Consider the following 23,912-nt stretch of genomic DNA (forward strand, 5'->3'; position numbering starts at 1 on the left):
GAGAGCAAACAAACGCAGGAGAACCTGACGGCCTCCCGTGAAGGAAGCCACTTACATCTTAATTGCAAGGAGGTTCCTTTGCGGATGAGTCTCCGGGAAGGAATGCGGGGTAGCTTGGCTTTGTTTCGCCAACTGGTTGGACCGGTCTGGTTGCATTTCCCACCCACCCCCCTTAATCTGCTCATCTCCTCGGGAAGATTGGTTTTGGGGAGACTGTCTCAAGGAGTGCGGGTGTGCGTTGCAACACAATTGCCTTGTTTGTGCAAGTCGCAGTGGAGCCGTGAGTAACTCCATCGGGGTTTTTTTTTTTTGTTTTGTTTCTGGAGTGACTCCGGTCATGCTAACCTCCTAAATCGGGATTTCTCAAAGGTGACAAGCTTTAAGGTGGGTGGACTTCAATTCCCAGAAATCCCCAGCTAGCCGTGCTGGGGGAATTCTGGGAGTTGAAAGTCCACCCATCTTAAAGCATGCTAGTTGGGAATTCTGGGAGTTGAAATCCATCTATCTTAAAGATCCTGGTTGGGGAATTCTGGGAGTTGAAAGTCCACCCATCTTAAAGATCCTGGTTGGGGAATTCTGGGAGTTGAAAGTCCACCCATCTTAAAGATCCTGGTTGGGGAATTCTGGGAGTTGAAGTCCACCCATCTTAAAGATCCTGGTTGGGGAATTCTGGAGTTGAAAGTCCACCCATCTTAAAGATCCTGGTTGGGGAATTCTGGGAGTTGAAAGTCCACCCATCTTAAAGATCCTGGTTGGGGAATTCTGGGAGTTGAAAGTCCACCCATCTTAAAGATCCTGGTTGGGGAATTCTGGGAGTTGAAAGTCCACCCATCTTAAAGATCCTGGTTGGGGAATTCTGGGAGTTGAAAGTCCACCCATCTTAAAGATCCTGGTTGGGGAATTCTGGGAGTTGAAAGTCCACCCATCTTAAAGATCCTGGTTGGGAATTCTGGGAGTTGAAAGTCCACCCATCTTAAAGATCCTGGTTGGGAATTCTGGGAGTTGAAAGTCCACCCATCTTAAAGATCCTGGTTGAATTCTGGGAGTTGAAAGTCCACCCATCTTAAAGATCCTGGTTGGGGAATTCTGGGAGTTGAAAGTCCACCCATCTTAAAGATCCTGGTTGGGGAATTCTGGGAGTTGAAGTCCACCCATCTTAAAGCATGCTAGTTGGGAATTCTGGGAGTTGAAGTCCACCCATCTTAAAGCATGCTAGTTGGGAATTCTGGGAGTTGAAGTCCATCCATCTTAAAGATCCTGGTTGGGGAATTCTGGGAGTTGAAGTCCACCCATCTTAAAGATCCTGGTTGGGGAATTCTGGGAGTTGGAGTCCACCCATCTTAAAGATCCTGGTTGGGGAATTCTGGGAGTTGGAGTCCACCCATCTTAAAGATCCTGGTTGGGGAATTCTGGGAGTTGAAGTCCACCCATCTTAAAGCATGCTAGTTGGGAATTCTGGGAGTTGAAGTCCACCCATCTTAAAGATCCTGGTTGGGGAATTCTGGGAGTTGAAGTCCACCCATCTTAAAGCATGCTAGTTGGGAATTCTGGGAGTTGAAGTCCACCTATCTTAAACCATGCTAGTTGGGGAATTCTGGGAGTTGAAGTCCACCCATCTTAAAGCATGCTAGTTGGGAATTCTGGGAGTTGGAGTAAAACAAGCTGGCTGGAGAAATCTGGGACTTAAATTCTACCCATGTTCAAGCCACCAACGTTGAGAGCCGTTGCCCCAAACCACCTTCTAACACACAGCCTGAATTCACACAACACACAAAGCCTTTTAAAACCCAAAGTTTCCCATTGAACTTGAATCCCTGTGCTGTTCAATGTGCTGCACAATGTCCTGAAAAAAAAGAGTAATTTTGCACCACCGTTCTCCTTTTGGTGAAAACTGTCTCTTCGCGCATTAAATAGCAACTCCGAGACGCAGTTTCTTAAAAAATGAAAAGGTACATTTATTGAAAACAGTTAATACTTTATACAGGTTCTTCTCACAGAATTGTGTGTCCCTCCCTCCCACCCTGGTAAAATTTAGCCAAGGGGTGTGGATGCCCCCAATGATCGACAGACTGAGATGGCAAAATGGTTCAAGATTCACCAGCCATCTCAGTCGGAAAAGAAAAAGAGAAGCCATTTGGACCCCACACAGATTTGCTCAACGGTGCCCTAAGACTGGCGAGGTCTACTCCCAAGTAAGTCTTGGCAACTTTGCAGTACTTTAATCACAACCACACTGTGAGGTTTGTGGTAGTAGGAAAACCAGGAACGCAGCTTGGAGCGGACTGGTGCATCTGAATGTGTGTATTTCTGTGTGTGTTTCACAGCCCACTTCTGCAGCAAGAGGGGTGGAAAGGCCCCAAAACTCACTGAACCACTGACTCGGTTAGCAAGAGACACTTTGGGCTCAGTGGTGGTCGTAAGTCGAGTGTCAACTAAAAAACAAACAAACCTCCTTCGGTCTTTTTAGCTGCCAGCAGGAAGGGAGAGGGGGGAAAGCAGTGCATTCCTTAAATGCTCCAGATAATTGCTAGGCAGCCGGAGCTGTTGGCACACAAGATTATCCCTGGAGAGGATGATTGATGACTCTTGGCTATGGATGTGTCCCATTGGAGAATATGCATCCAGGGGTGGGGGGAAAGACTAGGGTCAAGGGCAGTGGGGGCTAACCTTTTTGGGCTCCTGTGCCAAAAATTGTGTGCACGCTCAATCCCTCCCTCCGCCGCCCCCTTACCTTTACTGCACCTCACGGCTGATTTTTGGCCAGTTTGAGGCCTTGTTCAGCTTCCCAGACCGGGCTTGAAAAAAGCCTCTGCAGGATTTGCGGGCTGGATAATAGGCCCGTTTCATCACTTCTGGTATTACAGGAAGTTGACCAAACGGGCCTATTATTCGGCCTGCAAAGCCTGAAGAGGCCTTTTTCAAACCACTGGGAGGCCGAACAAGGCCTCAAACTAGTGGAAAACCAGCCATGAGGCATGCACACGGGCAGTGCGGTAAGTTTGCCTGTGGCTCGTGTACTGGCACAAATGGCTCCGCGTGCCATAGGTTCTCCCTCACGTGTCAAGGGGGAAGTGAATGATGTATTTTAGTGTCAGCTGCACCCAGCTAACGCCAACGTGGCCACTTCTAATAGATCATTGTTGTTGACTCTGAGAGATGCGGCTAGAGACTGAGGATTTGAATGGGGCCGGATTTGTTGGAGCCCGGACACCGGGGACTCCTTGTAAGTTCTTCGCGGAGACTTTTCCCTGGGAGTTTGGCCCCTCCGTCTGCTTTGATGCCTGCCGCTCTCCTGGCTCTTGGAGAGAAATCTATGGTAAGGTTTCAAAGAGAAGGAAGAAGGGGAGACGGAAGGGTCCGAAAAGGAAATGGCTACCTCGTCGGCCCTCTCACTGAGGGGAGGTGGTGTTCCCTACGCCTGCGGTGTGCGATTTCAGGACAAATCCTTTCCTCGCTTTTCCTATCGGAGGAAATGAGAGCAGGGATGGGGGCAGGGATGCAAAGAGGCCCAGTTCACTTATGGGGCAGTGGGCAAAGGTGATGTGCCAAAGCAAGCTTGCGCCGCTCAGCGCAGGGCAGGAGGAAAGCAGCGTCCCTCGGGGTCGTCCGATGCCGGCGTTTTCAGGTCACCCTTCCCGTCCTTTTATACGTAATCCTTCCCGGTGGAAGGGACACTCTTGGGGTACGGCCGAGTCGGGGGGTAGGAGATCTCTTGCCGGGGGCATCCGCAGCAGAGGAAGGCACCGCCCAAGATGCTCAGGGAGGAGGCCGCCCAGCCGATGAAGAGCGCCTGGCCGAATTCGAACCTGAGGAGGAAAGAGAGGGTCAGTCCAAGAATGAGGGGGAACAATCCATCATCTCTATTTGGTGGGACACACTCAATAGACAGAATAACCGAATTGGAAGGGACCCTGGGGGTCTTCTTGGAGTCCTCATGGACAATATGAGCCAGCCATCTTTGGCCGCTAACCAAAAAAAGGACAACACACTTCTAGGCTGCATTAACAGCAGGAGAGAATCCAGATCCCATGAAGTGTGAATACTGTCAACTCAAAAATATTTCTCTGGTCTTTTAGAGTTGCAAGCAGAAAGGGAGTGCGGGGGAGCAGCGCATTCCTTAAGTGTTTCAGATAATTGCTAGTCAGCTGAAGCTGTTGGTGCACAAGATTATTACTGGAGAGACTGATTTATGATTCTTGGCTATGGATGTGTCCCATTGGAGACTCTACATCCAGGGGGTGCAGGGAAGACCAGGCTCAAAGGGGGAAATGAATGATGACCACACCTAGAGTCCTGCATCCAGTTTTGGTCACCACACTGTAAAAAAGAGGTTGAGGCTCTAGAAAAAGTGCAGAGAAGAGCAACCAGGAGGATGAGGGGATGATTGGAGGCTCAAACATATGAAGATCGATTTCAGGAACTGGGCCTGGCTAGTCGAGGGAAGAGAAGGACCAGGGGAGACAGGAGAGCATCTTCCAATATTTGAGGGAGGGGGGTTGGACTAGATGATCTACAAGGTCCCTTCCAACTCTGTTAATCTGACTTTAATCTGATTTTAATAAACAAAAGGACCAGGGGAGACAGGAGAGCATCTTCCAATATTTGAGGGAGGGGGGTTGGACTAGATGATCTACAAGGTCCCTTCCAACTCTGTTAATCCAACTTTAATCTGATTTTAATGAACAAAAGGATCAGGGGAGACAGGAGAGCATCTTCCAATATTTGAGGGAGGGGGGTTGGACTAGATGATCTACAAGGTCCCTTCCAACTCTGTTAATCAGACTTTAATCTGATTTTAATGAACAAAAGGACCAGGGGAGACAGGAGAGCATCTTCCAATAGTTGAGGGGCTGCCCCAGAGAGGAGGAGGAAGGGGTCAAGCTATTCTCCAAAACACCATTGAAGGCCAGACAAGGAATAATGGATGGAAACTGAACAAGGAGAGATTCAACCTGGAAATAAGGAGAAACTTTCTGACAGGGAGGACAATCAACCCATGGAACAGAAGTTGCCCTCAGAAGTTGTGGGATCTTCATCCTCGAAGGCTTTCAAGAAGAGACTAAACTGCCCTCTGTCAGAAATGGTGTAGGGTCTCCTGTTTGGGCGGGGGGTTGGACTAGAAGACCTCCGAGGTCCCTTCCAACTCTTTTATTCTACATTCTGTTATTCTGTTAGTCCGAGCCCCTGCTCAACCGGGAAACCTTATCAAGTCCACCCATCTCAAAGTGGCCAAGCCGTGATCTTCCTCCCGGCAATGACCTCCTCGCTTGTCCCCGCAGGTCTAAAACATCCCCGCTTGCCATTCCGACACTGCTTGAGAACCGGCTGTTCCCTCGTTCACGTCCTCTGGCTGGTTCCCAAATTCCACACACCACATGACCCACAGGTTGCAGCCTGCGCGCCTTGGCTGCCTTCCTTGAGGTTGCGAGGATGAAAGCGGGAGGCCAGGTGAGATTCCGAAGGGAAGGTGGAATTGCATGAGCTCTCTCGTTGGCACGGGCTTTTCCCAGGGCCCAGATACGGTCTGGGGAAACATGGCTGGGTTGTAAAAAGGCGCCGGAGAGCAACGCGCCTCGCCATGTAGCAGATTGCGCACATGCCTTCTTGGAAATTAATTTTAGACTTTCACTAGCCAATGGCAGCGGCCCAGATTGGAGCAGGTGGCCTGAGCAGGGGACTAGAAGAAATCAGTCGGGGGTTTTTTTGGGGGGGAAGCCAGAATAGGTTGGTTAAAAAACAGATCATGCCAAACCAATCTTATTTCAGTCTTCGACAAAGTGACTGACTTAGTAGACCAGCAAAACGCTGTGGATATAATATACTCAGACCTCAGTAAGGCATTCGACAAAGTAGACCACGACCTACTTCTTGGTAAGCTAGAAAAAGCCTTAGTAAGACCACATCTCAAATCCTGCATCCAGTTTTGGTCACCACACCATAAAAAGAGACGTTGAGACTCTGGAAAGAGTGCAGAGAAGAGCAACCAGGAGGATGAGGAGACTGGAGATTAAAACATACAATGGACGGTTGCAAGAACCGGGCCTGGCTAGTCGAGGCAAGAGAAGGACCAGGGGAGGCAGGAGAGCAGCCTCCCAATATTTGAGGGCGGGGGGTTGGACTAGATGACCTGCAGGGTCCCTTCCAACTCTGTTAATCTGATTTTAATCTGACTTTAATGAACAAAAGGACCAGGGGAGACAGGATAGCAGTCTTCCAATATTTGAGGGGCTGCCCCAGAGAGGAGGAGGGGGTCAAGCTATTTTCCAAAGCCCCCGAAGGCCAGACAAGGAACAATGGATGGAAAGTGAACAAGGAGAGATTCAATCTGGAAATAAGGGGAAACTTTCTGACAGTGAGGACTATTAACCCATGGAACAGAAGTTGCCTTCAGAAGTTGTAGGAACTTCACCAGTGTAAGCTTTCAAGAAGAGATTGGACTGTCTCCTGTCAGAAATGGTGTATGATCTCCCGCTTGGGCAGGGGGTTGGACTAGATGACCTACAAGGTCCCTTCCAACTCTGATCATCTGCTGATCTGTTTATCAGTACTGGAAACAGGGATAGACAGTATCACCACCAGATGGATTTGTAACCGGCTGACAAATGGTACTCAATGAGTAGCCCTTAATGGTACTACATCCACATAGAGACAAGTAAACAGTGGGACACTCCAAGGTTCCGTCTTGGAGGAGGGAATAGAAGGGGAACGCCTCAAATTTGCAGATGTTACTAAGCTGGCAGGATTAGCCCACACCCCAGAAGACAAGCTCAGGATCCAAAAAGATCTCGACGGGCTCGAACGAGAACAGGTCTCATCCAACAAAATGAATTTTGTCGAAGCAAAGTTTTACACCTGGGCAGGAAAAACCAAAGGTACAAATAAATACAGATTAGGCGAAACCTGGCTCAAAACCAATAAACAACTGTGAGAGGAATCTTGGAGTCATACTATGATCCATGAAATATGAGTCAGTCATGGACGGAGACAGCCCAAAAAGCTAACGCAATCCTGGGTTGTTTAAACAGAGGCGTAGAGTCAAAATCACACGAAGTATTAGCACCTCTTTACAAAGCCTTAGTAAGGCCACACCTGGAATACTGCATCCAGTTTTGCTCACGATAAGTTAAAGGACCGGCGTATGTCTAGTCTAAGGAAGAGAAAGGCGATAGCAATGTCCCCTTATTTAAGGGGCTGCCCCAAAGAAGAGGGAGTCAAGCTATTTTCCAAAGACCCCAGAAGACAGGACAAGAAGCAATGGATGGAAATTGATCAAGGAAAGAAGCAACCTGGAATTAAGGAGAAATGTCCTGATGGTCAATCAGAGGACAAGTTGCCTCCGGAAGTTGTGGGTGCAACTTATCAGAGTGTTTGCAGTGTGATAACTATTGTGGGACAACCCAGGAGCAACAACACAGCACACAGAGGCTTTGTCTTTTAACAGCGGTGCATATACAGGATTGCTATATACATACTTATATGTGGTAGGCAAATATCTGGCAATAAATCCATCTTCTTTACTCTACAATGGAGACAGAACACAAGGAGAAAAGAGATATTCCCTCTCACGGCCGCCTTTATATATAGACAGCTTCTTAAAGTGGTAAAGCCCTGTGGGGCCCACCCTCAGTCTTAAAGCGGCAATCACCACGCCGATTCGTCTTCATTCATCTTCATCCCTGGAGGTCTTTAAGAAGGGATGGAACAGCTATTGATCCAGAATGGTAACAGGCTCAACAGCTTGAGCGGGGGGTCGGACTTGAAGACCTCCCAAGGTCCCTTCCAACTCTGTTATTCCATCAGCAGAAGGTCAACCTAAATTTCATTGAGATCTTTCTGCCCCACCCTATCGGTGGAGTCTAGAGTTTTCATTGAGATGTGACTTACCTGGTGTTGACTGGGGTGTAGGGGTTGAAAAAGTCCTGTGCCACAAGGTTGCCATACCACGAGGTAGCCACTAAGGCGGCAAAGCCTGTAGGAAGGAAGGCGAGAAGTAAGAGGTATTGTGAAGTCAACAACTTCCAAGAAGGAAGGGCTGCTTGTCACACCAATTCACACCAGTTTTCCTCAGTCAAGATAGTCCCTTCCAGGTGTGTTGGACATGATATGAGAACTGAAGTTCAACACATCTAGAATAATGGAATTATAGTTTGGGATATATAGCAGGGGTCTTCAACCTTGGCAACGTTAAGACTTGTGGACTTCAACTCCCAGAATTCCTCAGCCAGCTGGCTGAGGAATTCTGGGAGTTGAAGTCCACAAGTCTTAACGTTGCCAAGGTTGGAGATCCCTAGCATAGAGTATGTCTCAGGATTGGCAACACAAAAATGGGTGGACTCCAACTCCCCCTGGCTGGGGAATTGTGAGTCCACCCATCTCCAAGTTGGCAACCCTTGAGAAACGCTCATGTCATCCAACCTTCTCCACGGCGTAATGAAATCGGTGAAGCCATCCCAAGAAGGGGCTGTCCACCCTCTTCCTCAAAGCGTCCAGAAATATCACAAAGCTCTGTAGACACTATTCCATTGTTTACAGAACTGGAGGGACCTTCTTTGAGGAAAGTTGGCCAACATCTCACATTGCAAAACAGGACTTGCCCTGTTTGTATCTTGGCCGGACCATTCATTGATCTGATTTACCCCCAGGTTGTCTTCTCACTTGGACTTCAGGTGAGGTGGTTGGGACTCCCCAGTCGTCTCCAAGTCATCCACGGTCCACCCATCTCGGCCTTCAGGAAGGCTGATCTCAGACTAGACATCTTCTCCCCACCGAGACCCTACAGATGGTTGATTTTCCACTTTGTATCACCCCCCCTTTCCCAGGAATCCAACCTACTGGCCCATCTCTGGTGGCTTCCATACCGACGTCTCTTTGCAAGACCACAAACTAGCACGAGGGCCGAGGCGATCCCCGGTCCCCAGCCATGGATTTAAAGAAGGAAGGCATTCTTCACCTGAAATGAGGAAGATGACACCTCCAAGAATGGCCATCCTTGACTTCTTGACCTCATCGTCTTCCAAGCACTTCATGCACTTCATGCCAATCATGGCGACAAAAGATCCAATGAGACCCAAAAGGATGCTGGACACCATCAAGGCCCGGGTTGCTTGCAGGCTGCCTGAAAGAGAGAGGAAGAACTTGGTTTTACATCCACGTGGACCGAAGGACCAACAACGTGACCAGGTGGAACGCCGTTTTTGATATCCCAGCCTGATAAGTCCTTCCCTTCCCCACCATCCAGTCAGAGCTGAAGAAGCTTCCTGGAGGAGAGGAGAAATGTCTTCAAAAGAAAAAAAACCAGAAAGTCCAGCGGCCTCCTAAAAAAACACCCACTTTTGGGACCAGCAGGTCCTGGATGACGGAGAATCTCTACAGGTTTCAGGCTGAAAGAAACTTATTTTACCATGTTCTACTAGCGTATCTTTAGATAGGACCATGCCTGCCTTTTTTTTAACCATTAAATTCAATCCCCTTCCGGAAAGGATTCCTGGGATGATGGCCATATCTCGGATGGGATAATCTACAGGTTCCTTTCCATGCATTGTGGTAACCATATTAGGCCACCCAAGAGTTTATTTCTTCACGTCATTCCTCGTTGCTCTCTGAGCTTGGTTGTTTTCTTGCAGACATTTCATTACCAAACTAGGTGATATCATCATGCAAGTAGGGAATGGGGTTATAATGTCTATAAACAGAGAGCAAACTCCACACCCTTCTAGCACCGATGATGTTTCCTAAATTGGTAATGAAATATCTGCACGGAAACAAAAATACCAAGGACCTCACAGTCATTGCCTCCTCCTCCTCCTCCTCCTCCTCCTCCTCCTCCTCCTCTCTCCTCCTCCTCCTCCTCCTCCCCTCCTCCTCCCTCCTATCTCCTATCTCCTCCTCCTCCTCTCTCCTCTCTCCTATCCCCTTCTTCCACTTCACTAACCCTCTCTCTTCTAGTCCTGATGATGTTACCTAGCTGGGTAATGAAATATCTGCAAGGAAACAAAAATATCAACGACCTCACAGTCATTGCCTCCTCCTCCTCCCTCCTCCTCCTCCTCCTCCTCCTCCTCCTCCTCCTCCTCCTCCTCCTCCTCCTCCTCCTCCTCTCTCCTATCTCCTTCTTCCACTTCACTAACCCTCTCTCTTCTAGTCCTGATGATGTTACCTAGCTGGGTAATGAAACATCTACAACAGGGGTCTCCAAACTTGGCCACTTTAAGACTTGTGGACTTCAACTCCCAGGATGGCTTGGGAGCGTGGCTGGCTGAGGAATTCTGGGAGTTGAAGTCCACAAGTCTTAAAGCGGCCAAGTTTGGAGACCCCTTGACCTACAAGAAAGCAACCAAGCTCAGGGAGCACCAAGGACCTCAAAATACTCTGCATTCTTCAGGATTATCCCTTGGGTGAGATCAATTGATCTCACATGGGCTTGGCGGCTGTGTCTCCTCTTGTTCCACCTTGAAAGGGCCATGCGAGATGAGTCCCCAAGGTGACATTTCATGTGCTTAGGGAGACAGGCCCTCAACTCTGGGCAGGAGAGACAATCATGGGTGGACAGCCAATCGAGCCCTGGAAGAGGTTTAGGACTCCCTGATGGTTGCTGAGAGTCTAAATTCAACGGTTCCTTTAGCAAAACCTGCTCAGCTGAGAAAGCTTATTAGCGAGAATGTGGGTTTTTTTGTCCTTATAACTTTGGTGCGTGTTAAGCAAGCATGGAGACGGGTTCACGGAGTTGGAAGGGACCTTGGAGGTCTTCTAGTCTAGCCCCCTGCTCAAGGAGGAGAACCTATACTATTCCAGACAAATGTCTGTCTTAAAAACCTCCAGTGTCTTAAAAACCTCCAGCAGCCACAGCAGTTCTACTGATTAATTGTTCTCACTATTAGGAAATTCCTCCTTAATTCCAGGTTGCTTCTCTCTTTGGTTAGTTTCCATCCGTTGCTTCTTCTCCTACCTTCTTTGGGGCTTTGGAGAAGAGCTTGACCCCCCCTCCTCTTCTTTGGGGCAGACCCTCAAATATTGGAAGGCTGCTATCATGTCACCCCGAGTCCTTCTTTTCTCTAGACTAGACAAACCCAATTCCTGCACCCGTTCTTCGTATGTTTTATCCTCCGGTCCCCTTAATGAATGAATAACAGATAACAGATAACGGATAATCAGAGATGGAAGGGACCTTGTAGGTCATCTAGCCAACCCCCCCATCCAAGCGGGAGACCCTACACCATTTCTGACAAATGGCTGTCCAGTCTCTTCTTGAAAGTCTCAAGTGATGATGCTCCCGAATGAATGAATGAATAAATGAATGAATGAATGAATTCTTTATTGGCCAAGTATGATTAGACACACAAGGAATTGGTCTTGGTGCCTACGCTCTCAGTGTACATTAAAAGAAAAGATAAGATTAATCCTCCTTCTTGTTTTTCTCTGCACTCTTTCAAGAATCTCAATATCTTCTTTTTTTTTAATATCGCGGTGACCAAAACTGGATGGAATATTCCAAGTGTGGCCTTACCAAGGCCTTGTAAACTGGCATTAACACTTCGCGTGATCTTTATTCTTTCCCTCTGTTAATGCAGGCTAGGACTGCGTTGGCTTTGGGGGCAGCTGCCCCCCCCAAAAGCCAACGGTGCTTGACCAAGGTGCTTTAATGCAAAAGACCCCGGGGGGGGTTGTGCTTGGCATTGTGGTGCAGTGATACCATCCTGAGGAATTTTGAGAGAAGTTATATAAGACTTCACACTCATCCGCCCTGTTATCGCTTCCACAGCCAGCAATGGGCCCCAATCTTCAGAATCGACCACAATGCGTTGCAGATTTCCGTACAGGCAGTCCTTGCTTTACAATAGCTCATTTAGTGACCATTCAGAGTTACAGGCACTGGAAAAAGTGACTTAGGACCGTTTTTCCCCCCACTTAACAACCATTGCGGCATCCCCGTGGTCGCGGGATCCAAATCCAGACAGTTGGCAACTGGGTTGCGGTTATAACGGTTGTGAGTCCCTGTCAGGATTCCAGCAATTGCTCTAATTAAATCATGATCCTCGAGCCCAACTTCAAAAGATTTATTAGGAGCAACAAAAGCCAGCATTACCCTAAATAAAACCAACTCTGGCCTACGTAATTCACAGTCCCCTGTGACCCTGTTTCCCCCCACCCCTCCCTCCTGGGTGTGTCCTAAATCAGATTCTCCGATGAAGCACCTTCACGGGCCGGGTGTCATCAATCACGTTCTCCAATCCGGGCAGAAGATCCGGTAGCCTAGCTACAATCTTGGTAAGAGAAGCGTGGAATGTACTTCTGGTTTTAATCTGCCACACTGCTCCTTCCGATTCCCCCCTCCCTTGTGTGCGGCAACTCAAAAACAGGCAGAGGAATGCTTTACGAGTTGATGGTCCCAGGCTTACGCGATCCCCTTTTGCGACCTTCTGACAAGCAAGCCAGATATGCTTAAAGAACCACGTTACCAACTAAACGACCGAGCAAGAAAGTTCGTCAAACGGAGCCAAACCTCACTTGAACGAGGGACTGGCTTAGCAGTGGAAACTCTGAGCTCAGTTGCGGTCGTAAGTCAAGGACGGTCTGTATGTAGGCAAGCCAAGGGTTAACCCTCTCTTGTTTTCACCTGCACTAAACGAGATTTTAGAGCCTGAGATCTGGGCGAGTCCTCAGTCATCATTTTCTGTACCTTCTGCATATTTGGTAACGGATGTCTTAATCGCGCTCTTCCCAGAAGGCATTCAAACAACAAACCCAATTAAAAATGTTAATGAGAGGCACCTGAAGCTCAGAAGCAAAGCGAAGGAGCTCTGCACCCGCTGCTTGGCCCTTCTTCACTGTTGACGTCGTGTTTGTCTTTATTTTATAGGCAGGCTTCATCCGTTCCAGTTTTCCTGGTGGGAAACAGCAGGAAAGGACTTTTTCTGGCATCCTCTTGCAACTTCTCCGGTGGTCTCGCTTTCAAGTCTTAATGCAGCCCAACCCAGGAAGATCAGGGAGGTGCTGTTCACACCCCAAATTTCTCCTCTGGAGGAAAAAAAAGTCCACACCTAGTTTCAACCTCTCACATAGCTCTAACCCAGAGATGGGAACATCGTTCCCCATGTTGGCTCAGGAATTCTGGGACTTGAAGTCCACAAGTCATCCAAAGGGCCATCGTGCCCCATGTTGGCTCAGGAATTCTGAGAGTTGAAGTCCACAAGTCATGAAAGGTCCATTGCTCCCCATGTTGTGTCAGGAATTCTGGGACTTGAAGTCCACAAGTCATCAAAGGACCATCGTCCCCCATGTTGCGTCAGGAATTCTGGGACTTGAAGTCCACAAGTCAGGAAAGGTCCATCGCTCCCCATGTTGGCTCAGGAATTCTGGGACTTGAAGTCCACAAGTCATGAAAGGACCATCGTTCCCCATGTTGGCTCAGGAAATCTGGGACTTGAAGTCCACAAGTCAGAAAGGACCATCGTTCCCCATGTTGGCTCAGGAAATCTGGGACTTGAAGTCCACAAGTCATCCAAAGGGCCATCGTGCCCCATGTTGGCTCAGGAAATCTGGGACTTGAAGTCCACAAGTCATCCAAAGGGCCATCGTTCCCCATGTTGGCTCAGGAATTCTGGGACTTGAAGTCCACAAGTCATGAAAGGGCCATCGTTCCCCATGTTGGCTCAGGAATTCTGGGACTTGAAGTCCACAAGTCATGAAAGGACCATCGTTCCCCATGTTGGCTCAGGAAATCTGGGACTTGAAGTCCACAAGTCATGAAAGGGCCATCGCTTCCCCATGTTGGCTCAGGAATTCTGGGAGTTGAAGTCCACAAGTCATCAAAGGACCATCGTTCCTCATGTTGGCTCAGGAATTCTGGGACTTGAAGTCCACAAGTCATGAAAGGTCCATCATTCCCCATGTTGGCTCAGGAATTCTGGGACTTGAAGTCCACAAGTCATCCAAAGGGCCATCGTGCCCCATGTTGGCTCAGGAATTCTGAGAGTTGAAGTCCACAAGTCATGAAAGGTCCATCGTCCCCATGTTGTGTCAGGAATTCTGGGACTTGAAGTCCACAAGTCATCAAAGGACCATCGTCCCCCATGTTCGCTCAGGAATTCTGGGACTTGAAGTCCACAAGTCAGGAAAGGTCCATCGTTCCCATGTTGGCTCAGGAATTCTGGGACTTGAAGTCACAAGTCATGAAAGGACCATCGTTCCCATGTTGGCTCAGGAAATCTGGGACTTGAAGTCCACAAGTCATGAAAGGGCCATCGTTCCCCATGTTGGCTCAGGAATTCTGGGACTTGAAGTCCACAAGTCATGAAAGGTCCATTGCTCCCCATGTTGTGTCAGGAATTCTGGGACTTGAAGTCCACAAGTCATCAAGGACCATCGTCCCCATGTTGCGTCAGGAATTCTGGGACTTGAAGTCCACAAGTCAGGAAAGGTCCATCGTTCCCCATGTTGGCTCAGGAATTCTGGGACTTGAAGTCCACAAGTCATGAAAGGACCATCGTTCCCATGTTGGCTCAGGAAATCTGGGACTTGAAGTCCACAAGTCATGAAAGGACCATCGCTCCCCATGTTGGCTCAGGAAATCTGGGACTTGAAGTCCACAAGTCATCCAAAGGGCCATCGTGCCCCATGTTGGCTCAGGAAATCTGGGACTTGAAGTCCACAAGTCATGAAAGGGCCATCGTTCCCCATGTTGGCTCAGGAAATCTGGGACTTGAAGTCCACAAGTCATGAAAGGGCCATCGTCCCCATGTTGGCTCAGGAATTCTGGGACTTGAAGTCCACAAGTCATGAAAGGACCATCGCTCCCCATGTTGGCTCAGGAAATCTGGGACTTGAAGTCCACAAGTCATGAAAGGGCCATCGCTCCCCATGTTGGCTCAGGAATTCTGGGAGTTGAAGTCCACAAGTCATCAAAGGACCATCGCTCCTCATGTTGGCTCAGGAATTCTGGGACTTGAAGTCCACAAGTCATGAAAGGTCCATCATTCCCCATGTTGGCTCAGGAATTCTGGGACTTGAAGTCCACAAGTCATCCAAAGGGCCATCGTGCCCCATGTTGGCTCAGGAATTCTGAGAGTTGAAGTCCACAAGTCATGAAAGGTCCATCGTCCCCCATGTTGTGTCAGGAATTCTGGGACTTGAAGTCCACAAGTCATCAAAGGACCATCGTCCCCCATGTTGCGTCAGGAATTCTGGGACTTGAAGTCCACAAGTCAGGAAAGGTCCATCGTTCCCCATGTTGGCTCAGGAATTCTGGGACTTGAAGTCCACAAGTCATGAAAGGACCATCGTTCCCCATGTTGGCTCAGGAAATCTGGGACTTGAAGTCCACAAGTCATGAAAGGGCCATCGTTCCCCATGTTGGCTCAGGAATTCTGGGACTTGAAGTCCACAAGTCATGAAAGGACCATCGTTCCCCATGTTGGCTCAGGAAATCTGGGACTTGAAGTCCACAAGTCATGAAAGGGCCATCGTTCCCATGTTGGCTCAGGAATTCTGGGAGTTGAAGTCCACAAGTCATCAAAGGACCATCGTTCCTCATGTTGGCTCAGGAATTCTGGGACTTGAAGTCCACAAGTCATGAAAGGTCCATCATTCCCCATGTTGGCTCAGGAATTCTGGGACTTGAAGTCCACAAGTCATCCAAAGGGCCATCGTTCCTCATGTTGGCTCAGGAAGCAAAAGTCAACGGAGGAATCGGATTTGCTCAATGACCATCTGCTTTACCAAACAACTGTGAAAAGAAAGGTCATAAAATAAGGTTCAACTCACTTAGCTGTCATCTCCCATCCTACAGAAGGATAGAATCAGGATCAGGTGACGTGTTAGTACTGCTTTGTAAGGCCTTGGTAAGACCACACTTAGAATCCTGCATCCGGTTTGGGTCCCCATGTTATAAAAAAAAGATGTAGAGACTCTGGAAAGAGCGCAGAGTAGAGCAACCAAGAGGATGAAGAGAATAACAGGACTTGGAGGTCCTCTGAAGAAGAGCTGCAGGAACTGGATAAGGTAAAAGGTAAAAGGTTCCCTTCGTTCACGCAGGCTGGTCATTCCCAACTCGACGGAGCAGTGCTCATCTCTGCTACAAAGCCAAAGAAGAGCCAGTGCTGTCCGAAGACATCTCCGTGGTCATGTGGCTGGCATGACGAAACGCCTTTGAAGGCAGAAGGAACGCCGGTTCCTTCCCACCAAAGGGATCCCTATTTTTCTACTTTTTTTTAACATGCTTTCCAACTGCTGGGTTAGCAGAAAGTGGGACAAGGAACGGGATCTCCGTTATGTGGCACTGGGGATTTGAACCGCTGAACTGCCGACGTTTCTGATTGACAAGCTCAGCGTCTTAGCCCCTGAGCCACGACGTCCCTATAGGAATTGGATAGGTCTAATCTAATGACGAGAAGGACCAGGGGTGACATGATAGCAGTCTTCCAGTATTTGAGGGGCTGCCCCAAAGAAGAGGAAGGGGTCAAGCTATTCTCCAAAGCCCCAGAAGGCAGGAGAAGAAGCAACGGATAGGAAATTAATCCAGAAGAGAAGCAACCTGGAATTTAGGAGAAACTTCCTAACAGTGAGGACAATCAACCAGTGGAATAAAACTTGCTTCCAGAAGTTGTGGCTGCTCCGTCACTGGAGGCTTTTCAGAAGAGGCTGGACAACCGAAATGGTCTAGGACAAGGGTCTTCAAACTTGGCAGCTTGAAGACCTGTGGACTTCAACTTCCCAGAATTCCTGAAGCTAACATGACTGTAGGAGGAGGAATTCTGGGAGTTGAGGCCCACAAGTCTTCAAGCTGCCAAGTTTGAAGACCCCTGTTTGAAGATGAGGAATCCTTGTTCTTGCGCCCTGATTTTGAAGGTGCAAGGTTCATCCATGGGGAGGCCACCAGGCCGGGGGAGATTTGGGGCAAGAGGCAAGCAGCGGCTTAAAAAAAGGAAAGTAGAACAAGTGATGAATTCCTGGACGCAGTGGAGACACACCCTTCCTCCACAGGGAGCAAGACTCCTTCACTCCCGTAGAGTGGAGTTTTTTCCAGGGGGCTTCAGAAGCTGCCTTAGATCTCAGCATTGGATTCGTCCTGTCAACAACCTCCTTGTTGTTCAGGGTGTTGGCTTTCAATTCAATTCAGAGCCGGGATCAAAGAAGGGCAGAAAACCCTTCGTGTTCCCGGTGGGAAGCAGTATTTGTGCAAACTCCATCCTCCCCGAAGTTCTCAGAAGACAGAGGGAAAAAAAAACAAATGTTATAAACCACCATAGATGTCCTCTTCGGAATGGAATTCTGACTCAAATACTTCATCACCTCTTCATGGTTTTCCCCCCAAGGACGTTCTTCTCAAAAGCTGTTGCTCATTTCTGGTTGTGGAGGGGAAGAAATTCCTACCCTCGTGAACGATTAGATACTCCGGGGCAGAAGGAGCCATCTTCCTCCAGCAGACCCTTCGAAAGACATCCCTAGTCTTAGTCCTGTTCTTTGGAAGACTTGGCTTTTCTTCCTGAAGTGCCTCCAGGGATGAAGCTCCCACAACTTCTCTTCCATGGGTGGATTGTTCTCCCTGTCAGAAAGTTTCTCCTTATTTCCAGGTTGAATCTCTCCATGTTCAGTTTCCATTGATTATTCCTTGTCTGGTCTTCGGGGGCTTTGGAGAATAGCTTGACCCCTTCCTCCTCCTCTCTGGGGCAGCCCCTCAAGTATTGGAAGATGCTCTCCTGTCTCCCCTGGTCCTTTTGTTCATTAAAATCAGATTAAAGTCAGATTAACAGAGTTGGAAGGGACCTTGTAGATCATCTAGTCCAACCCCCCTCCCTCAAATATTGGAAGATGCTCTCCTGTCTCCCCTGGTCCTTCTCTTCCCTAGACTAGCCAGGCCCAGTTCCTGCAACCGTCCATCGTATGTTTGAGCCTCCAGTCCCCTCATCCTCCTGGTTGCTCTTCTCTGCACTTTTTCCAGAGTCTCAATCTCTTTTTGATAGTGTGGTAATCATAACTGGATGCAGGACTCTAGGTGTGGCCTTACTAAGGCTTTATAGAATGGTATTAGTACCTCCCTTGATCTGGATTGTATCCCTCTGTCTGTTAATGCAATTTAGAATCGCACTGGCTTTTTGGGCTGCTGCTGCACACTTTAAAATTCTTGAAAGGAAGAAGGAGAAGGAGAAAGGAAAACTGGTGGAGGAGGAGAAGGACAAGGAGAAGAAGAAGGACAAGGAGGGTTGGTGGAGAGGAGGAGGAGGAGGAAAAGGAGAACAACTGGTGGAGGAAAAGAAGAAGGAGAATTGCTGGGGGAGAAAGAGGAGAAAGAGAAGGAGAACTGGTGGAGGAGGAGGAGGAGAATTGGTAGAGGAAAAGGATAAGGGGAACTGGTGAATGGGAAGGAGAAGAGAAGGAGAATTAGTGGAGCAGAATGAGAACTGATGGAGGAGAAAGAGAAGGAGAACTGGTAGAGGAGGAGAACTAGGAGGAGTAGATTTGGTAGAGGAAAGAGAAGGAGAAATGCGAGTGGAGAAGGAGAAGAGAAGGAGAAGGAGAACCGGTGGAGGAGAAGGAGAAGGTGATAGAGAAAGAGAAGGAATTACGGGGGTGGTGATGGAGGCTTCAGAAGGACAGAGGACATCCCTCTGGTAAGTGGGATGAGCAGAAAATGTCCTTTGCTGGGCAACCTCCCACCCCTCCTGAGCAAATGCTACCAACCATGTTCTCCAAGTGGTCCATGGAGCAGCAGCTAAGCCAACATTATAGATCTCAGCTGCAGAAGATCGTCTTGAAGACTCCAGAGTCACGGGGATGCAAGACCACTGGGCCTTGCATTGGAAGGGTCCTAACTGGGTGGGCAGCCCCACTCGGTCACTTTCTCCTGATCCAGAGGAAGAGGACCCACCGCCCAGTTCCATCCTTTCAAACCTGCCACCTTCCCTTAAAACAGAGGTGGGCAACAATGGTCCCTGTATGACTTGGGGACTTCAACTCCCAGAATTCCTGAGCCAACATGGGGAACTATGGTCCTTTCATGACTTGTGGACTTCAAGTCCCAGAATTCCTGAGCCAACATGGGGAACTATGGTCCTTTCATGACTTGTGGACTTCAAGTCCCAGAATTCCTGAGCCAACATGGGGAACTGTGGTCCTTTCATGACTTGTGGACTTCAACTCCCAGAATTCCTGAGCCAACATGGGGAACTATGGTCCTTTCATGACCTGTGGACTTCAACTCCCAGAATTCCTGAGCCAACATGGGGAACTATGGTCCTTTCATGACCTGTGGACTTCAACTCCCAGAATTCCTGAGCCAACATGGGGAACTATGGTCCTTTCATGACTTGTGGACTTCAAGTCCCAGAATTCCTGAGCCAACATGGGGAACTATGGTCCTTTCATGACTTGTGGAGTTCAAGTCCCAGAATTCCTGAGCCAACATGGGGAACTATGGTCCTTTCATGACTTGTGGACTTCAAGTCCCAGAATTCCTGAGCCAACATGGGGAACTATGGTCCTTTGATGACTTGTGGACTTCAACTCCCAGAATTCCTGAGCCAACATGGGGAACTGTGGTCCTTTCATGACTTGTGGACTTCAACTCCCAGAATTCCTGAGGCAGCCATGCCAGCTCAGGAATTCTGGGAGTTGAAGTCCACAAGTCACAAAGGGTCTACCATTCCCCACCCCTGCCTTAAAGGGGAAAGACATGATATTGAACACCTTCCCAATAAACCAATGCAGTATTTGCATGGATGGTTTGATCTAGTGGTTAAAGCACCTGGCTAGAAACTAGGAGATGCCAAGTTCTAGTCATACCTGAGGCACAAAAGTTAGCTAAATGACTTTGGGGTCAGGCCTTCTCTCTCTCACACACACCCCAGTTCACCAGGGAAGAGGAGGAAAAAGGAGCACAGATAAACCTTGCCTTATGACCACAACTGAACTCCAAATTTCTGTCTCTAAGCGAAACAGCTGTTAAGTGAATTTGGTGCTTTTAATGACTCTGCTTGTAACGGTTGTTAAGTGAATTGCCGCCATGGTTAAGTTAGTTAACGAATTAATTCCCCTAGTGACTTTACAACTGGCATTGTTTAGAGGGAAGATTATCTTAGACACGAAGTTGGATGTCTGTTTAAACTCATTTTTTTTCCTCCCCACCCAAAGGAGTACAGCTCTCCGCTGCATATAAGGAAAATCAATATAAGATGTTTCATCATTGCCATTTGGTCCTCAACAAGGTTGGCAAAAATGAACCTAAATCTGAGCTGGTGGAAATGCAAACCGGGAGAAGAAGGTACCTTCTTTCACTCATGGTGGCTATGCCCCGAAGTAAAAAAATATTGGATTAAAATACAAAAATGGTCGTATGCAGTAACAAACTGTCAAATAGAACTGAAGCTGGAAGTAGGGAAAATTAAGGGGAAATATAATAAAAAGATAAAATATATGATTTTGCATATAACTACAGCAGTGAGAATCGCACTCGCACAATGCTGAAAAAATAGGACAGAATAGAATTCTTTATTGGCCAAGTGTGATTGGACACCCAAGGAATTTGTCTTTGGTGCAAATGCTCTCAGTGTCCATAAAAGAAAAAATTCATTCGTCAAGAGTCCAGAATCATCAGGTACAACACTTAATGATAGTCAGAGGGTACAATAAGCCATCAAATCATACTAGGAAACAGTCAAATAGGATATGGAATAAAGAATAGAATAGAATAATGAAGGGAATGGAAATGGAATGGAATGGAATGGAATGGAATGGAATGGAATAGAATAGAATAGAATAGAATAGAATAGGATAGAACAGAATATAGAATAGAAATAGAAATAGAAATAGAAATAGGAATAGGAATAGAATAGAATAGAATAGAATAGAATAGAATAGAATAGAATAGAATAGAATTCTTTATTGGCCAAGTGTGATTGGACACCCAAGGAATTTGTCTTGGTGCAAATGCTCTCAGTGTCCATAAAAGAAAAGATTCATTTGTCAAGAGTCCAGAATCATCAGGTCCAACACTTACTAATAATAGTCACAGGGTACAAGAAGCAATCAAATCATACTAGGAAACAGTCAATATAAATCATAAGGATACAAGCGACAAAGTTACAATCATACAGTCACAAGTGGGAGGGGATGGGTGATCAGGAGTGATGAGAAGATTAATAGTAATAATATTAATAGTATTAGCAGTAAAAAGGACAGCATACCCTTTGAAGGTCTAGTACTTCAAAAGATTTTAGAATGCGCAAAAGTGGATAAACTCACCCTAGAGTTAAAAGGCAAAGAAGGTTCGGGGTATTATGCAGTACGGGAAAATTGGTGTGAGTGGGTGGACAATGGGAATAAGAATTGTAGAGATGAGAAGAAGGCACTGAAATGTATCTGAGTCATTAGAAATGTATGGAAATGTGTATTTGTAACAAAGGTGGCTCAGTACTGTCAAAGCTGATTGAGATGTGTAAAGCATAAAAAATGCAATACAAACTGTTTTTAAAAAAAGGACTACAGCTAATTTTTTAAAAAATACACAGGAAATGAACTCAATTATGGTGCGAAAAAGGCGGTAATTGTCTCGAAAAAACCTGTCGAGAGGCCAAAAAGGCCTACAGCTTCTTCTCACAGAGACCTAATTTGGCTGGCTGGGAAGTTCTGGATTCCCTTGCTTGGTTTCCTGCGCCGCCCCTGTACCCAGCAGGAGCAGCAAGGGGTCCCATGGGAGACCCCCCCCCCCCGGCTTCTTTTCCCCCAAGGGCCACACCGGCTGCAGGCCCTGAACCTGGCTGGGCAGAGGCTCCAGATGTGCAAATCCCACCTAGGCAGATAGGTTGCAGGATTGGGGTATGTATGTCTAGTCTAATGAAGGAGAAAACTAGGAGTGACAGGATAGCAGTTTTCCAAAAGGGGTAAAATTAGAAGAAGAGGAAGAAGAGGAAGAGGAAGAGGAGGAGGAGGAGGAGAAGGAGGAGGAGAAGAGGAAAAGGAAGAGGAGGAGGAAGAGGAAGAGGAGGAGGAGGAAGAAGAAGAAGAAGAAGAAGAAGAGGAGGAGGAGGAGGAGGAAGAAGAAGAAGAAGAAGAAGAAGAAGAAGAAGAAGAAGAAGAAGAAGAAGAAGAAGAAGAAGAAGAAGAAGAAGAAGAAGAAGAAGAAGAAGATGATTATTTCAACAATGGAGTCCTTGGTGCTCTCTGACCTTGGGTGGGCGTGGCAGGGGAAGGATATACTGCCAAATCCCCCTTCCCTCCCCACCCCACTAACCTGCTTTCCAGCTCCATTTTCCTGGGCAGGGCAACCCAAGGAGACCCAGCCAATCAGCTGGGACTCACTGTGTGGCAGAGAATAGATGGGGTTGGCGGGCCCAGTCAGAGGTGGGATTGGCCAGTTCTCCAAATTACTCAAAATTTCTGCTACCAGTTCTCCAGAACGGGTCAGAACCGGCTGAATACCCACCTCTGCATCCAATGCTTCCAGTGATGCGTGCTTTCTTTTTTTAAAATACATTTTTTATTTTGTTGTGTTTCCATAAACACATCATTGTGTGAACAGATAACAGAGAATCAGAATCGGAAGGGACCTTGTAGGTCATCTAGTCCAACCCCTGCCCAAGCAGGAGACCCTACACCATTTCTGACCATTTCTGAACGGTGTGGTTCCAGGGTGTTTCACATTTTAAAACAAACATGACCATAATTTCCCATTGACATTGTTAACTTTCTTACATCCTTTGATATCAGTGCGTATTATCAGTCTGAATTATTCAATAATCTCTCATGTACTATTCTTATATTGATCTCTACCTTCTTAACATCACTTTTTTTCCCCTAAATTCTATATTAATAGTCATATTTGCAATGTTCCGCAAATTATATAATACACATCATTTCATGAGCAGTATGGTTCCTGGTTATTTTGCATTTTAGAACAAACATGACAATAGTTTCACCTTGATATTATGCACACTGAGAGCATTTGCACCAAGTCAAATTCCTTGTGTGTCCAATCACACTTGGCCAGTAAAGAATTCTATTCTATTCTATTCTATTCTATTCTATTCTATTCTATTCTATTCTATTCTATTCTATTCTATTTCTATTTCTATTCCTATTTCTATTTCTATTCTATATTCTGTTCTATCCTATTCTATATTCTATTCTATTCTATTCCATTCCATTCCATTCCATTCCATTTCCATTCCCTTCATTATTCTATTCTATTCTTTATTCCACTATCCTATTTGACTGTTTCCTAGTATGATTTGATGGCTTATTGTACCCTCTGACTATCATTAAGTATTGTACATTATGATTCTTGACTCCTGATGAATGTATAGTTTCTTTTATGTACACTGAGAGCATTTGCACCAAGATAAATTCCTTGTGTGTCCAATCACACTTGGCTAATAAAGAATTCTATTCTATTCAATTCAATTCAATTCTATTCTATTCTATTCTATTCTATTCTATTCTATTCTATTCTATTCTATATTCCAATATCCTATTTGACTGTTTCCTAGTATGATTTGATTGTTTATTGTACCCTATGACTATCATTAAGTGTTGGACCTGATGATTCTTGACTCCTGATGAATGTCTCTTTTCTTTTATGGACGCTGAGAGCATTTGCACCAAGACAAAATCCTTGTGTGTCCAGCCACACTTGGCTAATAAAGAATTCTATGCTATGCTATGTTATTAGCTTTCTTACATGATTTGATACTAATACATATTGTCGATTGTGATTATTCGATATTCCCATATACTGTTTTGTATCAGTCTCTGTATTCTTAACATCCTTTCTTTTGTTGTACGTTCTATACCAATCGTCCTATTTGCAATATTTAGCTAGTTGTATATTTCAAATAGCTATTCATAATATTCCAATCCTTGACTTTTTGGTCCTTCCCCACAAAGCCAAACCCCTCGCCCCCCACCCTCCTCCGCGCATCTAA

At 46.9% G+C, this 23,912-nt stretch overlaps 1 protein-coding gene across 1 annotated transcript in view; it reads right to left on the minus strand.

Annotated features, from left to right (window-relative positions):
* Positions 1-1,936: 1,936 nt before the first annotated feature.
* The window catches only part of CLDN1 (claudin 1), a 35,129-nt gene continuing 13,153 nt past the window's right edge, over positions 1,937-23,912 (minus strand). The window contains exons 2-4 of the mRNA XM_087933730.1: positions 8,951-9,115; positions 7,885-7,969; positions 1,937-3,806 (exon numbers count right to left, since the gene is read on the minus strand). Of these exons, the coding sequence (XP_087789856.1) occupies positions 3,644-3,806; positions 7,885-7,969; positions 8,951-9,115 (413 nt within the window). The 3' untranslated portion in view covers positions 1,937-3,643. The remainder of the gene's footprint in view (positions 3,807-7,884; positions 7,970-8,950; positions 9,116-23,912) is intronic.

This window comes from Pseudonaja textilis, chromosome 4 (genome assembly GCF_049901715.1).
Source record: "Pseudonaja textilis isolate UNSWEBS1 chromosome 4, rPseTex1.2, whole genome shotgun sequence".
NCBI classification, from domain to species: domain Eukaryota; kingdom Metazoa; phylum Chordata; class Lepidosauria; order Squamata; family Elapidae; genus Pseudonaja; species Pseudonaja textilis.